General features: G+C 38.1%; 1 protein-coding gene across 6 annotated transcripts in view; it reads left to right on the forward strand.

The window, feature by feature from the left end:
- ARHGEF28 (Rho guanine nucleotide exchange factor 28) overlaps positions 1–19,110 on the forward strand; it is a 276,756-nt gene that overhangs the window by 184,965 nt on the left and 72,681 nt on the right. For all 6 annotated transcript variants that reach the window (XM_074359759.1, XM_074359771.1, XM_074359768.1 and 3 more), the window contains 7 exons: positions 733–854; positions 4,495–4,775; positions 5,799–6,006; positions 8,513–8,624; positions 12,554–12,596; positions 17,001–17,124; positions 17,466–17,598. In XM_074359759.1, the coding sequence (XP_074215860.1) occupies positions 733–854; positions 4,495–4,775; positions 5,799–6,006; positions 8,513–8,624; positions 12,554–12,596; positions 17,001–17,124; positions 17,466–17,598 (1,023 nt within the window). The remainder of the gene's footprint in view (positions 1–732; positions 855–4,494; positions 4,776–5,798; positions 6,007–8,512; positions 8,625–12,553; positions 12,597–17,000; positions 17,125–17,465; positions 17,599–19,110) is intronic.

Genomic DNA, 19,110 nt, shown 5'->3' on the forward strand with positions numbered 1-19,110 from the left:
TGTAATTAAAACAGAAGCAAAACTCTGTCTGTATGAGATGATGCATATTCAGCAGGCGATCAGAGCCAGAACCGCTGGGCTGTGTCCTGTCTTGGGTCCTTTAGTAGAGGGTCTGGAGCCCGAACACGTCTGTGAAATCTGAGCGTCGCAGTATAATCACTAATGCATCCAAGTTATTGGGCAAAATGAATTTTAGTTTAGTATTAGAAGTTGAAGGATAAAAGCCTGGTTGATTTTTATGAAAATCTGTCATGATTGGAAATATAGTGCTTGAAATAGGCACACTTTTTAAAATCTAGAACTGTTCACTTTTTAAATTGAAATATAGTCAGTTACAATGTGTCGATTTCTGGTGTACATCACAATGTGTCAGTCATGCATATATATACGTATATTCTTTTTCATATTCTTTTGATTAAAGGGTGTTACAAGATATTGAGTATAGTTCCCTGTGCTATACAGAAGAAATCTGTTTTTATCTATTTTTATGTATAATGGTTAACATTTGCAAATCTCATTCTTTATGACAGTTTTAGATAACTGAGACAGTTTGGATGTAGAAGAGAAAATATTTGCATTGTAGATCTTAATATGGGAAGACAGCAAAAATGCCATCTTAAAATGCAATCTTGTTTTTTTTTTTTTTTCCCTGTGATTTGGTTAAGAAGGTAAAGCTTGACTGTAAAATAAATTCCTTCTACTTTATTTGTCCTGTTTTCATTTTTATTCTAGATTGTTCCTGTGATGTCCTCAGAAGATCCAGGCATCCCCCAGTGTTCCTTGCTGCTGGCCGGCTTTCTGACATGCTTAATGGTGGAGATGAAGTCTATGCTAACTGCATGGTGATAGATCAGGTAAGGTATGACTGATGTTACTAGGCAGATATGTCTTTTTAAAACCTAAGCATGTGAGAAATATATTCAGCATTGTTGTATTCCTCTGAAAATTTTAGCTTAAGAGCAGCCCAGGCTTTGTTGCTGTGGAGTCTCATCATAAAAGCATTTACTGTAGGTCCTTCCTTCAGAACACAGCACACCTTACCCCCTACCAAGAAGCTCATCCTTGGGGCCAAGATAGGTGATGACATTTGGGAGGTCAGTTTCTTCTCTACAGTTTTTCCAAGAAGTGTGTGTATATGACCTAATTAAGCAATAGTTGTATTCAATTCCAGCAAACACTAATGCACAAGAGCTTGATGCCAGCCCCATATGATACTGTTGGATAAATTAATCCTTGCTTAATCCTCACAACACACCTATTAATGTTTACTTAGGTCATAGAGCGTTAATATTAAAACAGAATGGTGTCATGTTGCAGAGAAGCTGGAACCCTTCAGTTATTCACCCTTCCTGATAGAGATTTGTGAGTTAAATCTCATAAGGAGATGGTTTGAATGTGCATCTCATAGAGATTTATTCTTTGTTCTTTTCTCTAGTTTGGTGATCCTCAAATTTTAATATTTATAAAAGTTAAAAGATAGTTATAGATGTGAAAATTTCTGCATGCCCTAATTTATGGGAAATTTAAAGGATTTTCAAGAGTAATTTAGACAACACACAGTTTCTGCCTTATCCCCTCGGTTTAAAACCTGATCCCCACATGAGATGCACTGTATATGTGCTCACACAGCAATAATCTATTTTACTTTTTACATTGTTATTGTTAGTATGCATATGTTGTACCCTATTAGTTATAGATGTTTTCTCTGATACGAATTTTTTTTCTTGTCTAGTAGATCTCAATTTCAGCCCATTGGTCTAATGTCTGCTTTTTTCTTTGACTTATGAAGCATTGTTACTTTAATGTTTTACATTTAATGAAACATAGTATAAATGGCATAGATTGGAATGATAATCAAAATGACAGAAGAATCAATAAATCAGAATGGACATCAGCTGTAAATAACTATTAAAGTTTTTTGTTTGTGTGTGTGTGTATGTAAAGAAGCAGAATGTCAGCCATAGTTATAGAAATCTAGGATGAGACACAGAATTTAGGACAAAGTGGGCATTCTGGGGACAATTCTTTGAAAATACAAGGTAGTTGGACTTACTGTGCTCTAGCTACATTTTGATTTTAATGGTTTTATTCTGTTCGCATATTTTCTCAACATTTAAATGAAGTACGTTAGTGTCCTTTTTTTTTTTTTTCCTCTGAGCCTTTAGTGAATACTACAGTATTTCTCTTTACCTCAAGTAGCTAGAATTGTACATTCCTCAGACATTATGTGGGGGCAAACTGTATCTTTATGGGTTCTAAGATACATTAGAAATGCAAAACTTCCCAAACCAAAGATGAGGTTTGTATGTAATTTCTGTTTGGAAGTATTTTGAGTGAGAGAAGTATTGCTTTAATAATGTGAAGCATACATTTAAAGAGAGCTCAAACAACCTGATTGATACACTGAAGTGAAGCGGAGGATTGCTGAATGTGTGCACTGAAAACAAAACTAAAAATCTGAATGCAAATCACACAGTTCACTATATCAGGGTAGTGTAGTTACATCATTTCTTTTATTGTTCCCATGTCCATTTGACTAGCAAGGACAACAATAGGAGTCCAAATTCTGCATATTTAAAATAATTGCTAGCAATATCTGGGAAGAATCTTATCTAATTTTCTTCATCTCCTTCAACCTGGCACAGGAACCTAAAAAGATTGCTACCTTGTTTACGGTGCTGTTTCCTATGAATTTCAAGGTTGTAAACCAACCTGATGAGGAAACTTACATGATAAAAACTACTTTGAAAATTACTCTGTTCTACAAACTACTTTGAAACAGTTTTTACTTGGTCATCATTTCAAGCCTACATAATTTGGTACAAAGAATCTCTGTATACTCTTTATAAAAAATCTGCAAATTTTACCATATTTTACTTTATTATTCTGAGTATGTGTTTGTGTGTGTGCATGCAGATACTTAAGGTATGTATATATATATTAACCATTTGAGAGTAAACTGAGAATGTGATGCCCCTTTACCCCTCAGTCTTTAATGGTGTATTTTCCTAAAGGCATGAGTATTCTACATGGGCACATATAGTTATCAAAATCAGGAAATCATCATTGACACAGTACTGTTAGCTGTCTTCAGACCTTATTCAATTTTAGCCAATTGTCTCAATAATGTACTTTGTTGCAAAAGAAAATTCAATAACCTGTCTTGTATTTAGTTGTTGTGTCTCTTTAGTCCCTTTTAATCTGGGACAGTTCCTTAGTCTTGTCTTTTATGACATTGATAATTTTGAAGAATACAGCCCAAGTTATTGTTTCTTTGTTTATATTTTGCTATAATGCCCTTTAATTTTGGTTTGCCTTATATTTCCTCATGATTAGATTCAGGTTACTTCAGGTTGGCAGGAATATTATAGAAGTGATGTTGTGTTCTTCTCAGTGCATTGTATCAGGAGGCATGTGAAAATAATTTGTCCCATTACTGGTACTACCTTTGATCTACCAAGCTTCTTTTCAGTAAAATTACTATTTTTTTTTCTTTTTAAATTATTGAGTGTCTTGTGGGGAGACAGTTTGGATCTCTACAAATCCTGTTCCTCATTTGACTCTCATCCATACCATTCCTTGGTGGTTTTTGCCTTAGTCAATTATTGTTATGATGGTGAGTGATTTAGGGCCCTATATTTCCCCCTTTGCTTCTTTTCCCCTTCACTGTCTTACTTCTAAATGGGGTTACTTTTTTTGTGTTTACTGTCTTCTCCCCCTAGATGTGATACTTTCGATGACTACCACCTCAGATCACCAGTACTTTTAAGCCCCTTCCTTAGAGCAAGTACTTTAATCAGCGGGGACTTTTTTCCCCACACCATCCAGTGTAGGCTGGACTTTCTCTTTTGGATGGTGATTTTAGATCAGTCTCGACCTTCCACTAGTTCCTTTTTCTCTAATGTGCAGGTTTTTATAGGCTTCCCTTACTCTCTGCAAAGGCTTATGGCAAGAGCATGACAGGTTGCTTGCTGAGATTTGGTTTTTATTACTTACAGGTAATTTAAAGTTTGGGGTATTTTCTGTCTTCTTGTTATGCTGAATCCTTACATCTTACATAGTTTTATTTGGTCTTATTTTTGTTTGGGAGACTCAGATTTCTGTGACCACTACTAACTTGGTTACCCAGATTCCTATAAACTATAAGTTAAGCTGCCTACTCTTTAGTTTTTTTCTCAAGTATTTAAAACATTTCCCCTCATTTTGAGCCAGTGGTTGATAAAATGTTAAAAGCATAGTCAGTTTCTGGTTTTGTAATAAAGTTTACAAACCACTCAGTTGATCTTCTTTTCTTTTGTGACTTATGGGATAGCAGCCCAGTGAACAAAAATACATCATGTAAGAATTCTCTACTTACATAAAACAAAACAAAAATAAGAACAAACAGAGCATAAGAGATAAATAAGTTCTGAGGTTTCTAAATTGTGAAAACTTTATTCTTAGCTAAAGCAATCTTTCCTGCTTTTGCTGGGATGTTTTTCTTTCAAATTCCAGGTTGGTGATCTGGACATTAACTATATTAATATAGAGGGAGTCACTACAGACGCTTGCCCTGAATCCATGGGTTCTACTCGGGGGCCTCAGAGCAGCAAGCTCATCCCTCCTACCCAAACCAGCCCTGGCGTGTCCCCACCAAAGGAGAACAAGGGAGTGACCTCATACACCGAAGCCCAACCGTCTTTCATCTCATCATCAAGCTCATATGCTTCCAATTTGAATCTTTCTTTTGGTCTTCATGGATTTGAAAAGGAACAAAGTCATCTAAAGAAAAGAAGGTAAGGTACCACATTCTGGAGGAAAAATGTAGTAAATCCAGGAAACTTACAGCTAGACTTAGAAAATTTCTATTTTCTTATTTTTATCATCCCCACCTTTTTTATCTCTACCTCAAAATTTTAGGTTCTTAAATTCCTTGGCTTGAAAGTAAGATCCATAAGAAAATAGACAAAAAAATAAGAGAGGAAAACCACAATGAGATCCCACTTTACACTTAATAGACAGGAAGACGTTTTAAAGATTAACAATACCACATTTGGTGAAAATGCCTATGATGAAAACTCCTATGTACAGTTGATAGGAGTGAAAATTGTATAATGACTTTGGAAAATAATTTGGCATTTTCTTGCAAAGTTGGATATGCATATATGTTATGACCCACCAGTTTTACTTCTGTGTGAAAGAAGATGTATACATGACTATTTATACGTGTAACTCTCTAAACATGATAACTTAATCTGACATGTTTGGAACCTCACCTGACTCATGTGCGACCTGTTCCTTGACACCAGCTCTGGGATGAGATCTTCAGACGTCTCCCTTGTCTCCTTACGTGTGCCTCTGCCCTCATGAGCTTTCGGGGCCAACGGAGGGAAAGCCGAGCTGTAACTTTCACGTGCAGACCGCCCCAGGCGCCCCCCACCCGCGCCCCGTGCTGCCAAATAGCCCAGTAGCTCTGTTTTGTCCACGTTTTTAATATCTGAAGGGTAACTATTTGGCTTTTGTAATAATAACATGTACAAGACAGACATAGTAAGGACAGTGCTAACTCGAACCAGCTTTTGTTTCTTAGAGCATTTGAAGTGGCTTCCGCTAGGTAGGAGTGTTCATTTGGGGGAACATTAAATCTTGTTTAAAGATTTGGGCTATTTGGAGGAGAGGAACAAAACAAAAACCACTTAAATAAAAATTTTGCTAGAAATTGAGTAGGTACCCATTGCAGCGGACCCCAGTGGGAGGCATAGAAACCCGTGACACTGTCTCACTTGACTCTTCAGTTGCTTGTTGGCTTTGTGCTTCAGTTCCAGCCTTGACGCCCTGGATGCCGACAGTGAGGGCGAAGGGCAATCGGAGCAGCCACACCGTTGTTTCACTCCAGTGTCTCAGAGCTCCTCGAGAACTGGCCTTCCTAGTGGGGATGAGCTGGACTCCTTTGAGACCAACCCTGAAGCAGATTTTAATATCTCCAGGACTGAATCACTTTCTTTATCAAGTAACCCACAGCTGAAGGTATTCTTGGTGGTATTATTTTGGTTTATTGTAACCATGGAAAATAAGTTGTCTAAATCTACCCATCTCTGAAAGACATATTACGTTATAGTCACATGTGTAAACTTCTTTTTTTTTTTTTCGGAGACCCATGAGCTTCCTGAGTCTGTCCTTTTAATCTCTCCCACGTTAAGTTGTAGGGTCCTTACAACTGATTCATTTACAGTGGCTAATTCATTTTTGTTAATCACCATCTGGACAAGCAATCTTTCACATACTTGGAAAATTTTACCAATTCATACTGGGATTTCTGCCATCATCCCGTAAGCAGTGGGAGGAAAACTGGGAGCATGAAGTGAGTTTAAGTGATCAAACTTGTTTTGCTCCCATAAAATTCTGCTTGACCCAGGTGAAGAGGTGAGTAAGATGGTTAAGGCAGAGGTGGTGTTTGTTGAGCATTCCTGGTTGCAGGAACTCTTCTGGAATGCCTAGACTTTGTCAGTTTTTCCATAGGAGACAGCTTTTCTGTCATTGGCATTTCGCATTTTGCTGTGATTTTTTAAAAGGTTAAACTCTTCCAGTTTTGAGGAGAAAGGCATTTCCTATGTAGACCTATGTTTTCTTTTTGATTTCTATTGTCCAGTGGTTTTCTTTTTAGATTGAGTTTACTACTGTAAAACAATGTGTGCTGTGCCCCAAAGTCTCTTAACACCGACATACGGGGCTTATAGTAATACTTTGTTAGCAGTGTGCTCTACAATATACAAAACATGCTTTGTGTATGTACAGAATGTATAATTATAACTCACTTAAGACAAAAGTAGTACTTCTAATTTTTGAGCAGTTGAGGTTCTGGAGAGATTGGATGTCTTGTTTAGGTTGCCCAAACCTGGTGATAGAGTCAGAACTCAACTGTAGGTCTTTTGATCCCAAATCCTGAACCCTCTTCTCTCAGCTCAGAGGCCTGTAGGGCTGTCATAATCTTCTGAGCTTAAAGGTCATGTGGTATTTCTGGGTAGTAAGAGATGGGTGTGGTTGTTAATGTAGATACTTCTTGGTTTTGCATTTTAAATGGAACTGTGAACGACTCATCATTACTTGGAATGACAAGTAATTCTTTTTGAAACAGTTCCATGTTGTTGACTTTCAAGAAGAATCTGTCGAATAAAATATGTCTCGCCTTGCCTCTGCAATGACTCTGTGTAACTTTTTGCTAAAGAATTCTGGGTAATTTTCAAAGTCCCATTGTTAGGAAAAATGATTACCATGCATAACTCAAACGTAGAGGATGGCATTTGGGTAGAGCTATTAGGGTTCAAGGACAACTAGCGTTGGCCTTTCTGACCTCCAGGCCCACTGGGTCTTTCCCAGTGAGATAGTCAGGGAGCCATGGCCCAAGACCCTTTGAAGAAGGGTCAGGCTTCTGTTTTCAGCTCTCCTCCAGGCTCTTTAATTAAACCATGAGCCTAGGGCAACCGCGTGCTTTTCCTTCAGAACAAAAGAGATCAGTGCTTGTGAAGCACAGTTGCTGATGGCTTGATTTTAGTAACAGACTTTGCACTGCTTCCGTTTACCTCTAACTGTAAGCGGTCTCCTAAAAATGGATTGCGGGGGGTTCAATCCTAAGGCTACTAGGCCCCTATTAGATGGGATTTGGGTGCCATAAATGGCTTTAATGACATTCTATTGTGTATTCATTTAAATTTTCTGGAACACGTTTAAAAAGCATGTTTTAATTATCTTGCATTTTCCAGTATGTTGCCGATATGATAAAATAGAAGTAATTGGTAGTTGGGAAACAGAAACAAAATAGCAGGTCATTTAAAAGGAATAAAATTAAACATATATAAATCAGTGATAATTCAAACATCAACCCAGGAAGTGCTGGATATAAGATCTGTTAAAAGATGAGCGCAGACTAGAAGGATTTCTATAATGAGCAGATGCATTTTTTTTCCTAGAGGCTGCAGCTAACATTACAAACTTAAATAGCTGTTAGAAAGTTTAAAAAACTTACAATTTTAAGTGGCTATTCCTCTACCTTCTAATCATTGTTATGTATCAAGATCTAAGTTAATATAATTTTGCTTAAATGCTACAGTATAAAATAACAGAAATAAATGACAACTCAGATAAAGAAAAAAGTTAAATTCGCTGAATATGAAGAGAAAAAAATGTGACTTAATTTTTCAATTTTATCCAACTTGGTTGGAATGTCATAATTGTGTTCTAAAGTATATATATAGGAACTATTCCCAAAAGCTCAAGTTTACTAAAGCATTAAAAAGACAGTAAAATTTTTTAAGTTCTGATAAGCAAACAGAAACAGATTATTAATAAGATCATATCAGGAGTCATAGAGAAATAAAAGGAAGAAAAATATATTAAAATACATTTAAAAAGATTACATCAGAAATGTTTAGGTTGAGTCTTTTTTCAAAGCTCCTGATTTAGTAACATGCACTGTTAACACATGCTTTCAAGTCTGCTACAGAGTTTTTTAAAACTTTGTTATGATTTCTTTTAGGAATCATTGCTTTCTGGAGTTCGCTCACGTTCTTATTCCTGCTCATCACCCAAAATTTCTTTAGGAAAAACTCGACTGATGCGTGATTTTACAGTGTGCAGTTCAGCTGAAGGTAAGCATTATTTATCACTTGGCTGTGAAAACATGTTTCTCCCAGAGCAGATTTTCAGTTAGTAAAAGTGCATAAAGTATATAAGAGCAGCCGGCAAGAACTTTCATTTAATAATTGATGTTTCCAAGCTCAGCAAAATCCTTTGCTCATTGGGTATAAGTATAAGACAAGGTATAAATTTGATTTTGATGAAATTATAAATATTTACACACCTCTGTTGCCTTGTTCTTTGAATAAAATGTTTTCCTCAAGGACAGTATAAACCAGAATTTATTCTAGGTTCATAATTGTGAAGGCTTTAGGGAATTTTATTTAAGTAAATTATAAAAGTTACTTTTGTCCTACATATAAATTGCTGAAATGATCCAACCCATCAGAGGCAAAGCATTGCAAAATGGATTTTTTTCAGTTCTTTGTTTAGCCAGGGACTTTAGAAAGTTGAAATAACAGAACATACTTGAAGCACAAGTAAATATATCCCAATGTTTTTTGTAGCCGATGTAAGCAGTCAGAAATATAACTTTCATACAATGAAGTGTAAATTGAAATATAGTGTACCTACAGAACAGCATGCACATTATAATCATATAGCTTGATGAATTTTCAAAAGTGAGTTCAAATCATTAAATGGAACAATTATGGGCAACTCGAAGCTGCCCTTGTAGCCCCTTTCAGCCACTACTCGATTTTCAACTTTATTTTGAAATGTAATTATTTGATGCTTTCTGCATATATTTACATTTAAAGATATGTTTGAAAGTATTAATGTCAATCTATAATATATAGCAAAATAGAGGGAGGGTATAGCTCAGTGGTAGAGCACATGCTTAGCATGCACGAGGTCCTGGGTTCAATCCCCAGTACCTCCATTAAAAAAAAATAATAAAATAAACAGACCTAATTATAATATATAGTGTAATAAATCTTTTATCAGTGTATTAGATAATGCCTTTTTTTGGCCTATTATCCTTAAGAGTCTTAGAAGACTCAGAAAACAAGGGTTGTGCTTAAGTATTCTCAGTTTCCCAATGTAGAATATTTAAAATAGGATTTATTTTACTCCTTCCTTTTTCTTTCCTTCTTTTTCCTTGTTCTTGCTTAATTACATTGTCGTTATTTTGTACTTTGACACTATGTCGAACAATATTGAAAGCATAAACTTTGTGCTTGGAACTGCCATCCTGAAACATTGACTTATGTATGGGAGATGCTCGATAAATATTTGTTGAGCGAATATAGCAGACAAGGTATGTAAAATACAAAACAAATGCCACTAGGTATTTTTTTCCTTTTTCTTTCTGAGTCTTTTTGGAAGAAGAGAAAACAAGACCGATAATAAACATCAGTTTTGATTTTGGGAATGGGAAGATGGAGAAAAGGATGAAATTAAAAAGGGGACAATTACTTTGAGGAGACAGGAATGGAAGATGGATTGAATTTGCCCTGGATATTTTTTTTTTCAATGCCATGAGTCTTTCTAGGATCTAAGGTCTCCCCAACCTTAGTTTAGGCTGGGATTCCTTTTTATTATTATTATTTTTATTTTTTAACATTTTTTATTGATTTATAATCATTTTACAGTGTTGTGTCAAATTCCAGTGTTCAGCACAATTTTTCAGTCATACATGGACATATACACACTCATTGTCACATTTTTTCCTCTGTGAGCTACCATAACATTTTGTGTATATTTCCCTGTGCTATACAGTATAATCTTGTTTATCCATTTTACAATTCCTTTTAATGTCAGCTTTGATACCTTTTCACTTAAAGTCTTAGAGATGCGAATTAACTTTGTACTGTAAATATCTGCAAAACACTGTTTAAGTCTTCTATGCAGAGTGCAAAATGGTGACTTTGCTTTTATATCTGTAACATCTGTGATTTTATAAATTCCAAAAGTTCTGATGTTTGAAATCTCAGACAACTGAGAGGAAACTGATTGTTTATAAGGGAAATGAATAAGGAAGGGCATTTTTGCTTTACATACAATCCTTAAATCTTTTCATTTGAATTACAAAGAATAAAAAGCTGACATCAATTCCTTTGGTCTTTCTGTGAATAAAAGCTTATCTTTAGAGAGCATATTGAAAAATTGGGCTACTAAATGAAGTTTGGTACTCTCCAGAAGGCAAGAGTTACAAACAGGCAATTTAGATTGAGGCTGCACACTAAATGTACAAGGGTTCCAATGATATTCCTCTATGGTTGTAAACGTTTAGATTGATAGCATTTAGGTCCATCAAAAGCATAGAATTATGAAGAATTAACTCCTAAGGTAGAAGAAATAATTTTAACTGTGTGCATGTGATCAAAGCACAGATGTGCAAGCTTGACTAGTTCAAAAATGTATCCTAATATTTCATTGTTTAGTCTGCTTAATCAGGGGTAAACTGACATTTGTGTTGTTGTAAATCCTTCCTCGATGAGTTCTGAATAGTTCTAAAATTTTTTTTCTATTTGAACAGTGTCCGAGTCTCCTTTTTCCCAGTGGAAAACTCCCGGAAATAAGCTGTAACACAGCTAAACGAAGATAGGATTGTCTTTCAGTCCTTTTTATACTTGTTTGTGATTTTTCTCTTCCACGTCACTTCCAAAGGATTACTTACTATCATTTCTCATGCTTTTTTTTTCTTCTTCCATTTTTTTTTGACCTAAGAGTGCAGTGGTGGCAACTTTATTATTTAATGCTTGTGTACATAAAAGAAAATCCAATCCTATAATTCCCTTTGGTATATCATGGAAAGGAATATTCTCAATGTTGAAATAATAATTACAGCCTCACCAAGATGGACAAAAGTGCTCTGTATTTAAGAATCTGAGGAGAAAAGTGAATGTACTTTTGAAAATTATTGTGCACTGATGGATGGAATCCTTGTGAGACTTTGTCTACTTGCCTGAGTCTGATTCTGTTACTTTATTAGCTTGACAATTTTGAATATGTGGCTTATTCTCTTGAAACCTCAGTCTATGTGCAAGGATGATGATTTCTGCTCATGACTTAATTTGCAGAATATTTAACGGCAATAATATAAAATCTTCAAACTCTTCAAAGTAGGCTTTTTATTACCTACAAGACACTACTGGTTTGACACTGATATTGCCACATTTCAGGGGATATATGTTTATTAGTTTTCCTCCTTACATATCTGGCCCACCTCCCTTTACAACCTAGTCTTGCCTCTTTATTCTTCTGGATTGTAGTAGTAAAGAATCTGTCCCTGCTCTGCAGATGGTGTGCTCCACAGCGGCCGTTCCCTTCTCAGTCTCTCTCACTGTCTACGTCAGTATCTCTGCTCCATCCCTGTAGTAAGCACTCCAGTTTGGGAGACAAGACGGTGCTAATCTGCTAATCTGCTCGCATGAGCCTGCCCCTTCTACTCCCTCACCTGCCACGTCCAGTGGGAAAGGCGGCTCTCCCTTTCCCTTAAGCCACACAGCACATCTCTGAACTGGCTGCTCTGTAAAGGCATTACAGCTATATTGAAATGGACTCTTCCTTATGCTGGCCTTCAAGACTTCTCCTATAAGCTTTGCTAAAAAGCAGCTAAGTTATTTATTGATTCTGTATGTTGGGGAAGTAAGTATTAGGAATAAGAGATGAAGCTCTGATGAGAAATATCTAAAAAGATAGAATTGATTTCCTGTACTTCTGCAAATGTTTGCTGCCCCTTGCTAATGCTAACTTAGTTCATAAAGTCATTAAGTGTGGCCCTGTTTTGGCCTCTTCCCCGTTCTCTTCAAACTAGGGAAAGTGAGAAAGACATCTTGGAGCAGAGCTCTCCTATGTAACATGACTTGTTTTCTCATCATTTTCTAAATGGTGGTATGTGTATAATAACACATGGTGGAGTGTGTACACTTCAGACTAACACATGACTGCTGGTTTGTCTGCCTGAGTTTTCATTTTATTGTTCTGTGTCTTCTAGAGCAAAGAGCTTACAGCTTACCGGAGCCACCAAGAGAAAAAAGGTATTTTAACTGTTCCACATTTCCTGAGGGGCTGCTTGATCCATCTTGGGAAGCGTTTGCACTTCATCTTTGATGCCTGTTCTGTAGTTTGGGAGAAGTTTCTGCATAACAAGCCTGTCTGAATCCTTTGCTCCCTTTGTGATCTGTGTGGGTGCAGGTTTGCCAGTTTTCCTTTCAGTCCCTAGATGAGCAGGCCTCAGGACTGAGGGCAGAGTAGTCTGTTTGGGGTTATTTACAAAGCCAAACACTTCCAGTGTACAAGACCATGGGGAACAGTGTGAAGCCTTGCTTTCGAAAGGCACCGGGTTCTTACTCGGTCTGTCTGCCTTGGCGAGAAAACTTACTATGGTAACAGGCCCCTGGGTGGGCAGTTACAGTAAGTGCCTAAACCTCTCTCTTCTCCGTCCTTAGGGAGTATTGCTTAGAAGTGCTAAGTTTGAAACAAGGAGTAAATGATACAGAAAGTACTTTGAGCATCATCCATTTTCTGGTTGATTTGCAGGTTTGAAAGCCTTAAGCCTAAGCTGCTCTTTCCCCTAGAAGATAAAACTGTCCTTGGAGTAAATCTTGGGAAGCTGACTAGCAAGCAGGCTGGACTGCTGACTTCTGTAGGCCTTGAGAAACTGACTGCTCGTGAATCACACTGTGAAACAGCCCTGGTGTTATGTCAGGAACGGCATAAGTGGCATGAATGTCTGGGTCTAAGAGACCATGTGAAAAGGAGGAAAATGGTTTTAATTTGAGTGATATTAACGCGGAAACTGAACCATTTTCCTGTGTAGATCAAAGTGGACTGTTTTGCTTTAAATCTTAGACTGAAAGTATGAATAAGAAAAAAAAAAATCTCCTTTGGTTCATTCCTAGTTTTTTGAGACCAGAATAGAAATTTTGCAGTGCTAAAAACAGAGGAAGACGAAGAATGCCCTTTAAGAACAGGATGGTGATGGAGAGGCCATAGTGGCAGTAACGATGGCGACAGCAGGGGCGGCGATAACCGACCCTCGTGGGCTGTTTCCATGTGCCTGGCTCTGGTTTAAGCAGCTTACATTTATTGCTTTATTTAAGCAATTTACTAACTAATTCTGGAGTTTGTTCATCATCCTGGTCTTCGTTTTGGTTAGTGGTTTTCTCCTGGCCATCTTTTTAATAATTGGAGAAGTAATGGAATGATTTGTAAAGATGTAAAAAAAATTTTTTTTTTACTTTGGGGAAGGTAATTAGGTTTAGTTTTTAAATTTTTTTGGTGGGGGAGGTAATTAGGCTTTATTTATCTTTGATCAAGGTACTGGGGATTGAACCCAGGACCTTATGCATGCTAGGCATGCACTCTGCCACTGAGCTATACCCTCCCCCCATAAAGATTTTTTTTTTAATCAAAAAGTATTTTCCATTAGGAGAGGGATTGAAGACTGGAAGAGCCAGTGTCATCACTGGTTAGATGTTATCCTGTCAAATGTGTTAACTTGGATGGGAACTATAGGGAGCATCCCCTTCTCTCATATTCTTCATTCCTGTATTTTTTTCCCACTGTTCTTTGGTCTGTCTTGGTCTACATCCCAAAGGCATCTGACTTTATTAGTAATATCCCTGGCATATCTGGTAGAGTAGATCTTTTATCTCGCCTACTCTATTCCTGGTCTCTTGTTGGATACACTGGTAAGATCTCTGGCCATACCTAATGCTTGGCTTTGGTCATGTTACAGATATTTTCCCGAGGGTCTGCCTTCTTTGGAATTCCCTTATTTATGTTAATCCCTTAGTTTCCGGAAAAGAATGCAACCAGGTAAAAGGGGAGGCTCACTCAGACCTTGCAGGCTTACTTCTGTGGGAGCAGACCTTATCTATACCAACTTCTTAAGGATTATATGGCACGACTCAGTTACTTTATTGCTGCCATCTATCTTAAATCTATTACGTATGTTACCTTTTACTTTTAAAAAACCCTGAGCATCTGAGTGTTCAGAGCTGAAGTCTCACTGTGTCTGTTTTCATTTTGGATAGTTGGAACTTTTTTTGTAAACCTTTGTTGTGGGTAATTCCATTGGTCATCAAATCGATAATAGAGTTTATGTATTCTTGTTCTGGGATGTGGAAACAATTTAGGTAAATTTTTTTTCCAGATTCTTATAAATTGAAGAGCTATTTGAATTCTGTTGTGAAATCTGTTGAGGATTTTTTCCTTCTGAGTTCTTCTCTAAAGGACCTAATTGTTACATAGGTAAATACCACATAGTTAAGTTAGATTTGAAACATGGAATTAGCGCACATCTGCCCAGAGGTTACACTGTGTTTCCCATTCTTATAATCTGAGTCATGTCCATGAAAGTCATATGTCTACCAGGCTGAAAGGTTCAGAGTTTTTAATATTTAGTGTTCAGTATTGACTTTGTCATGTCTCAGTTCTTATCAATTTGAATTTAAGGATTGATATGATTTTATGTCACTTTGTGCAAGTCTATAGGATGTATGATAAATGGGGATGCATTTATAGGTTTTAAATCAAAACTGTCATGTTGTTCTTGATGCAGTCTTCTACAGCAGGGGGAACTGGGAGTAAAGTTGGGTAAACAAGAATTCATTTTCTATTGTTTGAGAGGGTTTAGTTGTCTTCCTGCTGGGAAGTAGGGGAGAGGCCTTCTTGACCTCAAAATCCACATTGATCCTACCTTCTGTAATTCTGAGACTTAGGTCTCCTCAGCAAATTGTTCTTATCTTAGACATTGGGTGACTCTCGGTGGGGTTACAAAAGGTGTTCCAGAGAGGATTCTTTCTAAGCTCCCAAACGTGGTTTTTTTCCTGTTTCGAAAGTGAACCTGTTGAATATCATTCCATGAGTTTTGCAAGTAGGATCCTTAAGACACAAGAGGTATGGAAATTCATGGCTATAGTAACCAGTGAGTTATCTAAGGAGGTGGCTGTGGACTTGGAAAGGAAATAAGAGGGTCTGAGTTCCTTGTGTTACTCTCAGTACTTGTAGGGCCTATTCACTTGTTTACCTTCTTTCCTTTCTAACTTTTCAACTGTTTTCTCTAAGAAGCAAACCCAATTTCACTAACTGTGCAGGATTCAGATAGCAGGATGCACACTGTCTTGACTACACCTTTAGATCTGCGTGACCAGGAGGCAGCTCTGAAGCCATTTACTATGTATTCTAAATGCATTCATAGGTTTGAACTCTCAATTATGAAATATGGAGGTTCAATAATTTAGTTTTGTTTAATATGTACTGGCTAAGTATGTATTGTATGTAAGTATGAGAAAGGACCTTAGCAATAAGTTAGTCTTTGATCAGATGAGAAAAACTGAAGTCCTAGAAAGCTGTCATTTAACTCATGTTCATAAAATGTAATATATCACATGCATTTTGGTGCGTACCAATAATATTGCTTTTGAAAAGTATTTCTGAGAGGTGAATCTGTTAGCCACTAATACTGACAAATGAGAAGCTTGGGGGCAGGAGAGACATTGGTTATGAAATGTTCATTTTGGAAATAGTCTAGAGAAGTATTACCTGGTTTGACATGATACTTAGGTTGGGCTTTAGTATATTGACTCTGTCTCTCTGTAATAATGTTAGAAATATAAGATGATCTGAGAAAGTTCCAGAGAAAATTTTAAAGTTCCAGGGAATTTTCCTCTATATAGCTGGTACTTTTTTTTTTTTTTTTTTGGCTAAAGAATGATCCTGTGGATTAGAGGAAAAGGAATGATGTTCAGTGTGTTTACAGATTGGTTACAATTGCCTCTAGCTTGCCTCCTATTTTGGGGGAGTTTCAACAATCTTGTCTCCTTTATGACCTGGAGAGTCTCAGATTGCAAATAGCCTGACTGAGTGGGAGAGACTGAACCATGGGGCAGACGGTCTGTTTCTCAGGCTGTATTGACAAAGGAAATGTGTGTCTGTTGAGTATTATTTCTGCTCTGAAAGTAAATAAAATCCAGTTTTATATCCTTGGTTATTTGGCTTCTTTGTGCTAGAAAAATTCTATTAGCATAGTAAACAGGGAGATGCATGTTTTCAGAGTGAAATTGGAAGTCTAAGATTTCCTTTACTTCTCCAATATTTTAATATGAGAACTTCTAAAGTATACAGAAAAGCCTAAAGAGTTACATACTTGAATACCTATTTCTACCACTTAGATTCTATAATTGTTAACACTATGAGATAATTGCTTTATCATACGTCTGTCCTTCTGTTCATCCTGAAGATATATTTCTGTCTTTATCTTAAAATAACCATAAAAACCTGAAAAACATACACACATAAATATGTATGTATAAAGAATATGTGTAAAAATATATGCATAAAATACATCTGTGTGTTGGTATATATACACACACATGTAAGTATGACTGCTGCTTTTTTGCTCTGTTAAGTCCATGATAACAGATTCTTTTTTGTAGAATTCAGGAGGAAGAATGGGATAAATACATTATACCGGCCAAATCAGAGTCTGAAAAATACAAAGTGAGTCGAACTTTCAGCTTCCTCAGGAGTAGGATGACCAGCCCTCGGAATAAATCTAAGGTAATTAAGGTTCTATGACCACATATAAAGTGTAGGTGGCTCAGTTTCAGGGCAATCCATGTAGTTTCCACTTTCCCTTTAAAGTCATTTATGTTAGATTTTACGCACATGTATTTGAAACCCTCTGTATTTCTTCTGGGATATCGTCCAAGTCATGGGAAGTACTGAGAACACTTCACCCTGGGTGCTGTTACGCTGGGGCGTTCTCGTACTTCTTGGTATGTGGTCCGTCTGTCCTGACTGAATGTGCAGGACTTTGTATGGCTTCTCTAAGCCTGTCAGCTCTCAGCATTTCTCTCCTCTCGTTTTTCCCCACGTTGCTGCTGCTGCCATCTCTGAAGACAAAAGGCAAGGATGCCAAAGACAAAGAGAAACTGAGTCGACATCAGTTTGTCCCTGGAACATTCGCTGGGGGTCTGCAGTGTTTGGCCTGTGATAAAACGCTCCTGGGGAAAGAGTCATTCCAGTGTTGCAGTAAGTTCTCGGGCCCGGTGTGTGCTGTCTGCGTGCTTTGCCTCCCCCGACGGTGAACTCCCTGGGAATAACGCCAGCGCCAGGCATGGTCACGGAGACTTTTGTTTCCGTGCTCTCTGTGCGGCTTCACAACTGACCAAGCAATGACCCCTGATGGTTAGAGTTTTGTCCACGAGTGACAGTCCCCCAGAAGCCCAGACTTGTATACCTCACCGCCTACTGGCGTCTCCACATGTTAAGTGTCCCAAGCAGAGCTCTGCTCTCCCACTCCCGTGCCCACCTGCAAGCTGACCCTCTCAGTGAATGGCTGTCCCGTCACTCCAGCCAAGTGCTTGTGCCAAAAATCGTGGGTCTTTCTTCATGCCTCTTTCTCTCAATACCACATCCAGTCTTTCAGTGGTCCACGTGGCTGTTTCTTCAAAATATATATGAAGGCCAGCCACTTCTCACCCCTGCCAACACCCCTCACCTCTTTCAGGTCTGCTCAGACCCCCCCACCCCCACCCCAGGCAGGCCTCTCCTGATCACCCTAGGCTTGGCTCATTTTCTCCCCCTTTCCCCCTTTTTAGCTCCCTACAGCATTTAACATCGTTTCACTTTACTCTGTGTTTTATGTGTCAGTTTTATGTATCTGTCTCCTTCACCAGAGTATAAATTCTATGAGGGATGGACTCTGGTCTGTTGGTTTTGCTCTCTGATATATCCACGGTGCCTAGGACAATGCTCGCACGTAGTAGGGACTTAGTACACATTTGTGGAGTGAAAGAATGATTCAGCACAGAATAATTTGGGCCCAGGCAGGTGACAGCATTTCATGGCGTTTGTTGGCGGCCAGAACTAGGAAACATTTGGGGGGTGGGAGGGGAGCACAAAGGGAAGTGAAGAGCAGGGGAAGGTTACAGGTTAAGTTCTTTGTTTAATACCTGGAAAATGATTAAGAGGTTGAAGTGTGTCTGTTCACACCGTCTTTCATGGTACCAGCTTCACTGCATGCTTGAACTTCGCTTTCCTTGGAGACTAGATTACTCCCTTTTATGGGACCTGAAGTAGCATCAGGCAGTTCAGCTGAGAGTTAATCTGCTCACTTTCTAGGGGTTTGCTAAGTGTTGCTGGTGGACAGTTTCCGGCGTGGCTCTGTGTCAGCAGTCAGTTTATCCGTGTGATGACATGTTCTGTAGGCTGCATCGTCTCCACTGTCCCCCCCGCCTTGTCCACGACCCTATGACCTTTGTCTCCCCTCATTTCGACACAGACTCCTCAAGTTGGGTGATCTCCGCTCGCTGCTCTGAAGTCCGCCTCCGCCACTTCTTCCTTAACCCTCTGCATTTTGGCCTCTGTCCCCATTGCTTAACTGAAATCATGCTCTTGATGGAAACTTGGAGTCTCCTCCTAGTCAAGTCTGAGCGTCTTTCCTCTTGACTGTTTCCATACTCGCTGATCTCTCTCCTGGTTCCCTGATCGGCTCCCTTCATTTGGGTAGATGTCCTCTCTCCCTGGCGCACTACCCTTCTG

This window comes from Camelus bactrianus, chromosome 3 (assembly GCF_048773025.1).
Source record: "Camelus bactrianus isolate YW-2024 breed Bactrian camel chromosome 3, ASM4877302v1, whole genome shotgun sequence".
Classification (NCBI taxonomy): domain Eukaryota; kingdom Metazoa; phylum Chordata; class Mammalia; order Artiodactyla; family Camelidae; genus Camelus; species Camelus bactrianus.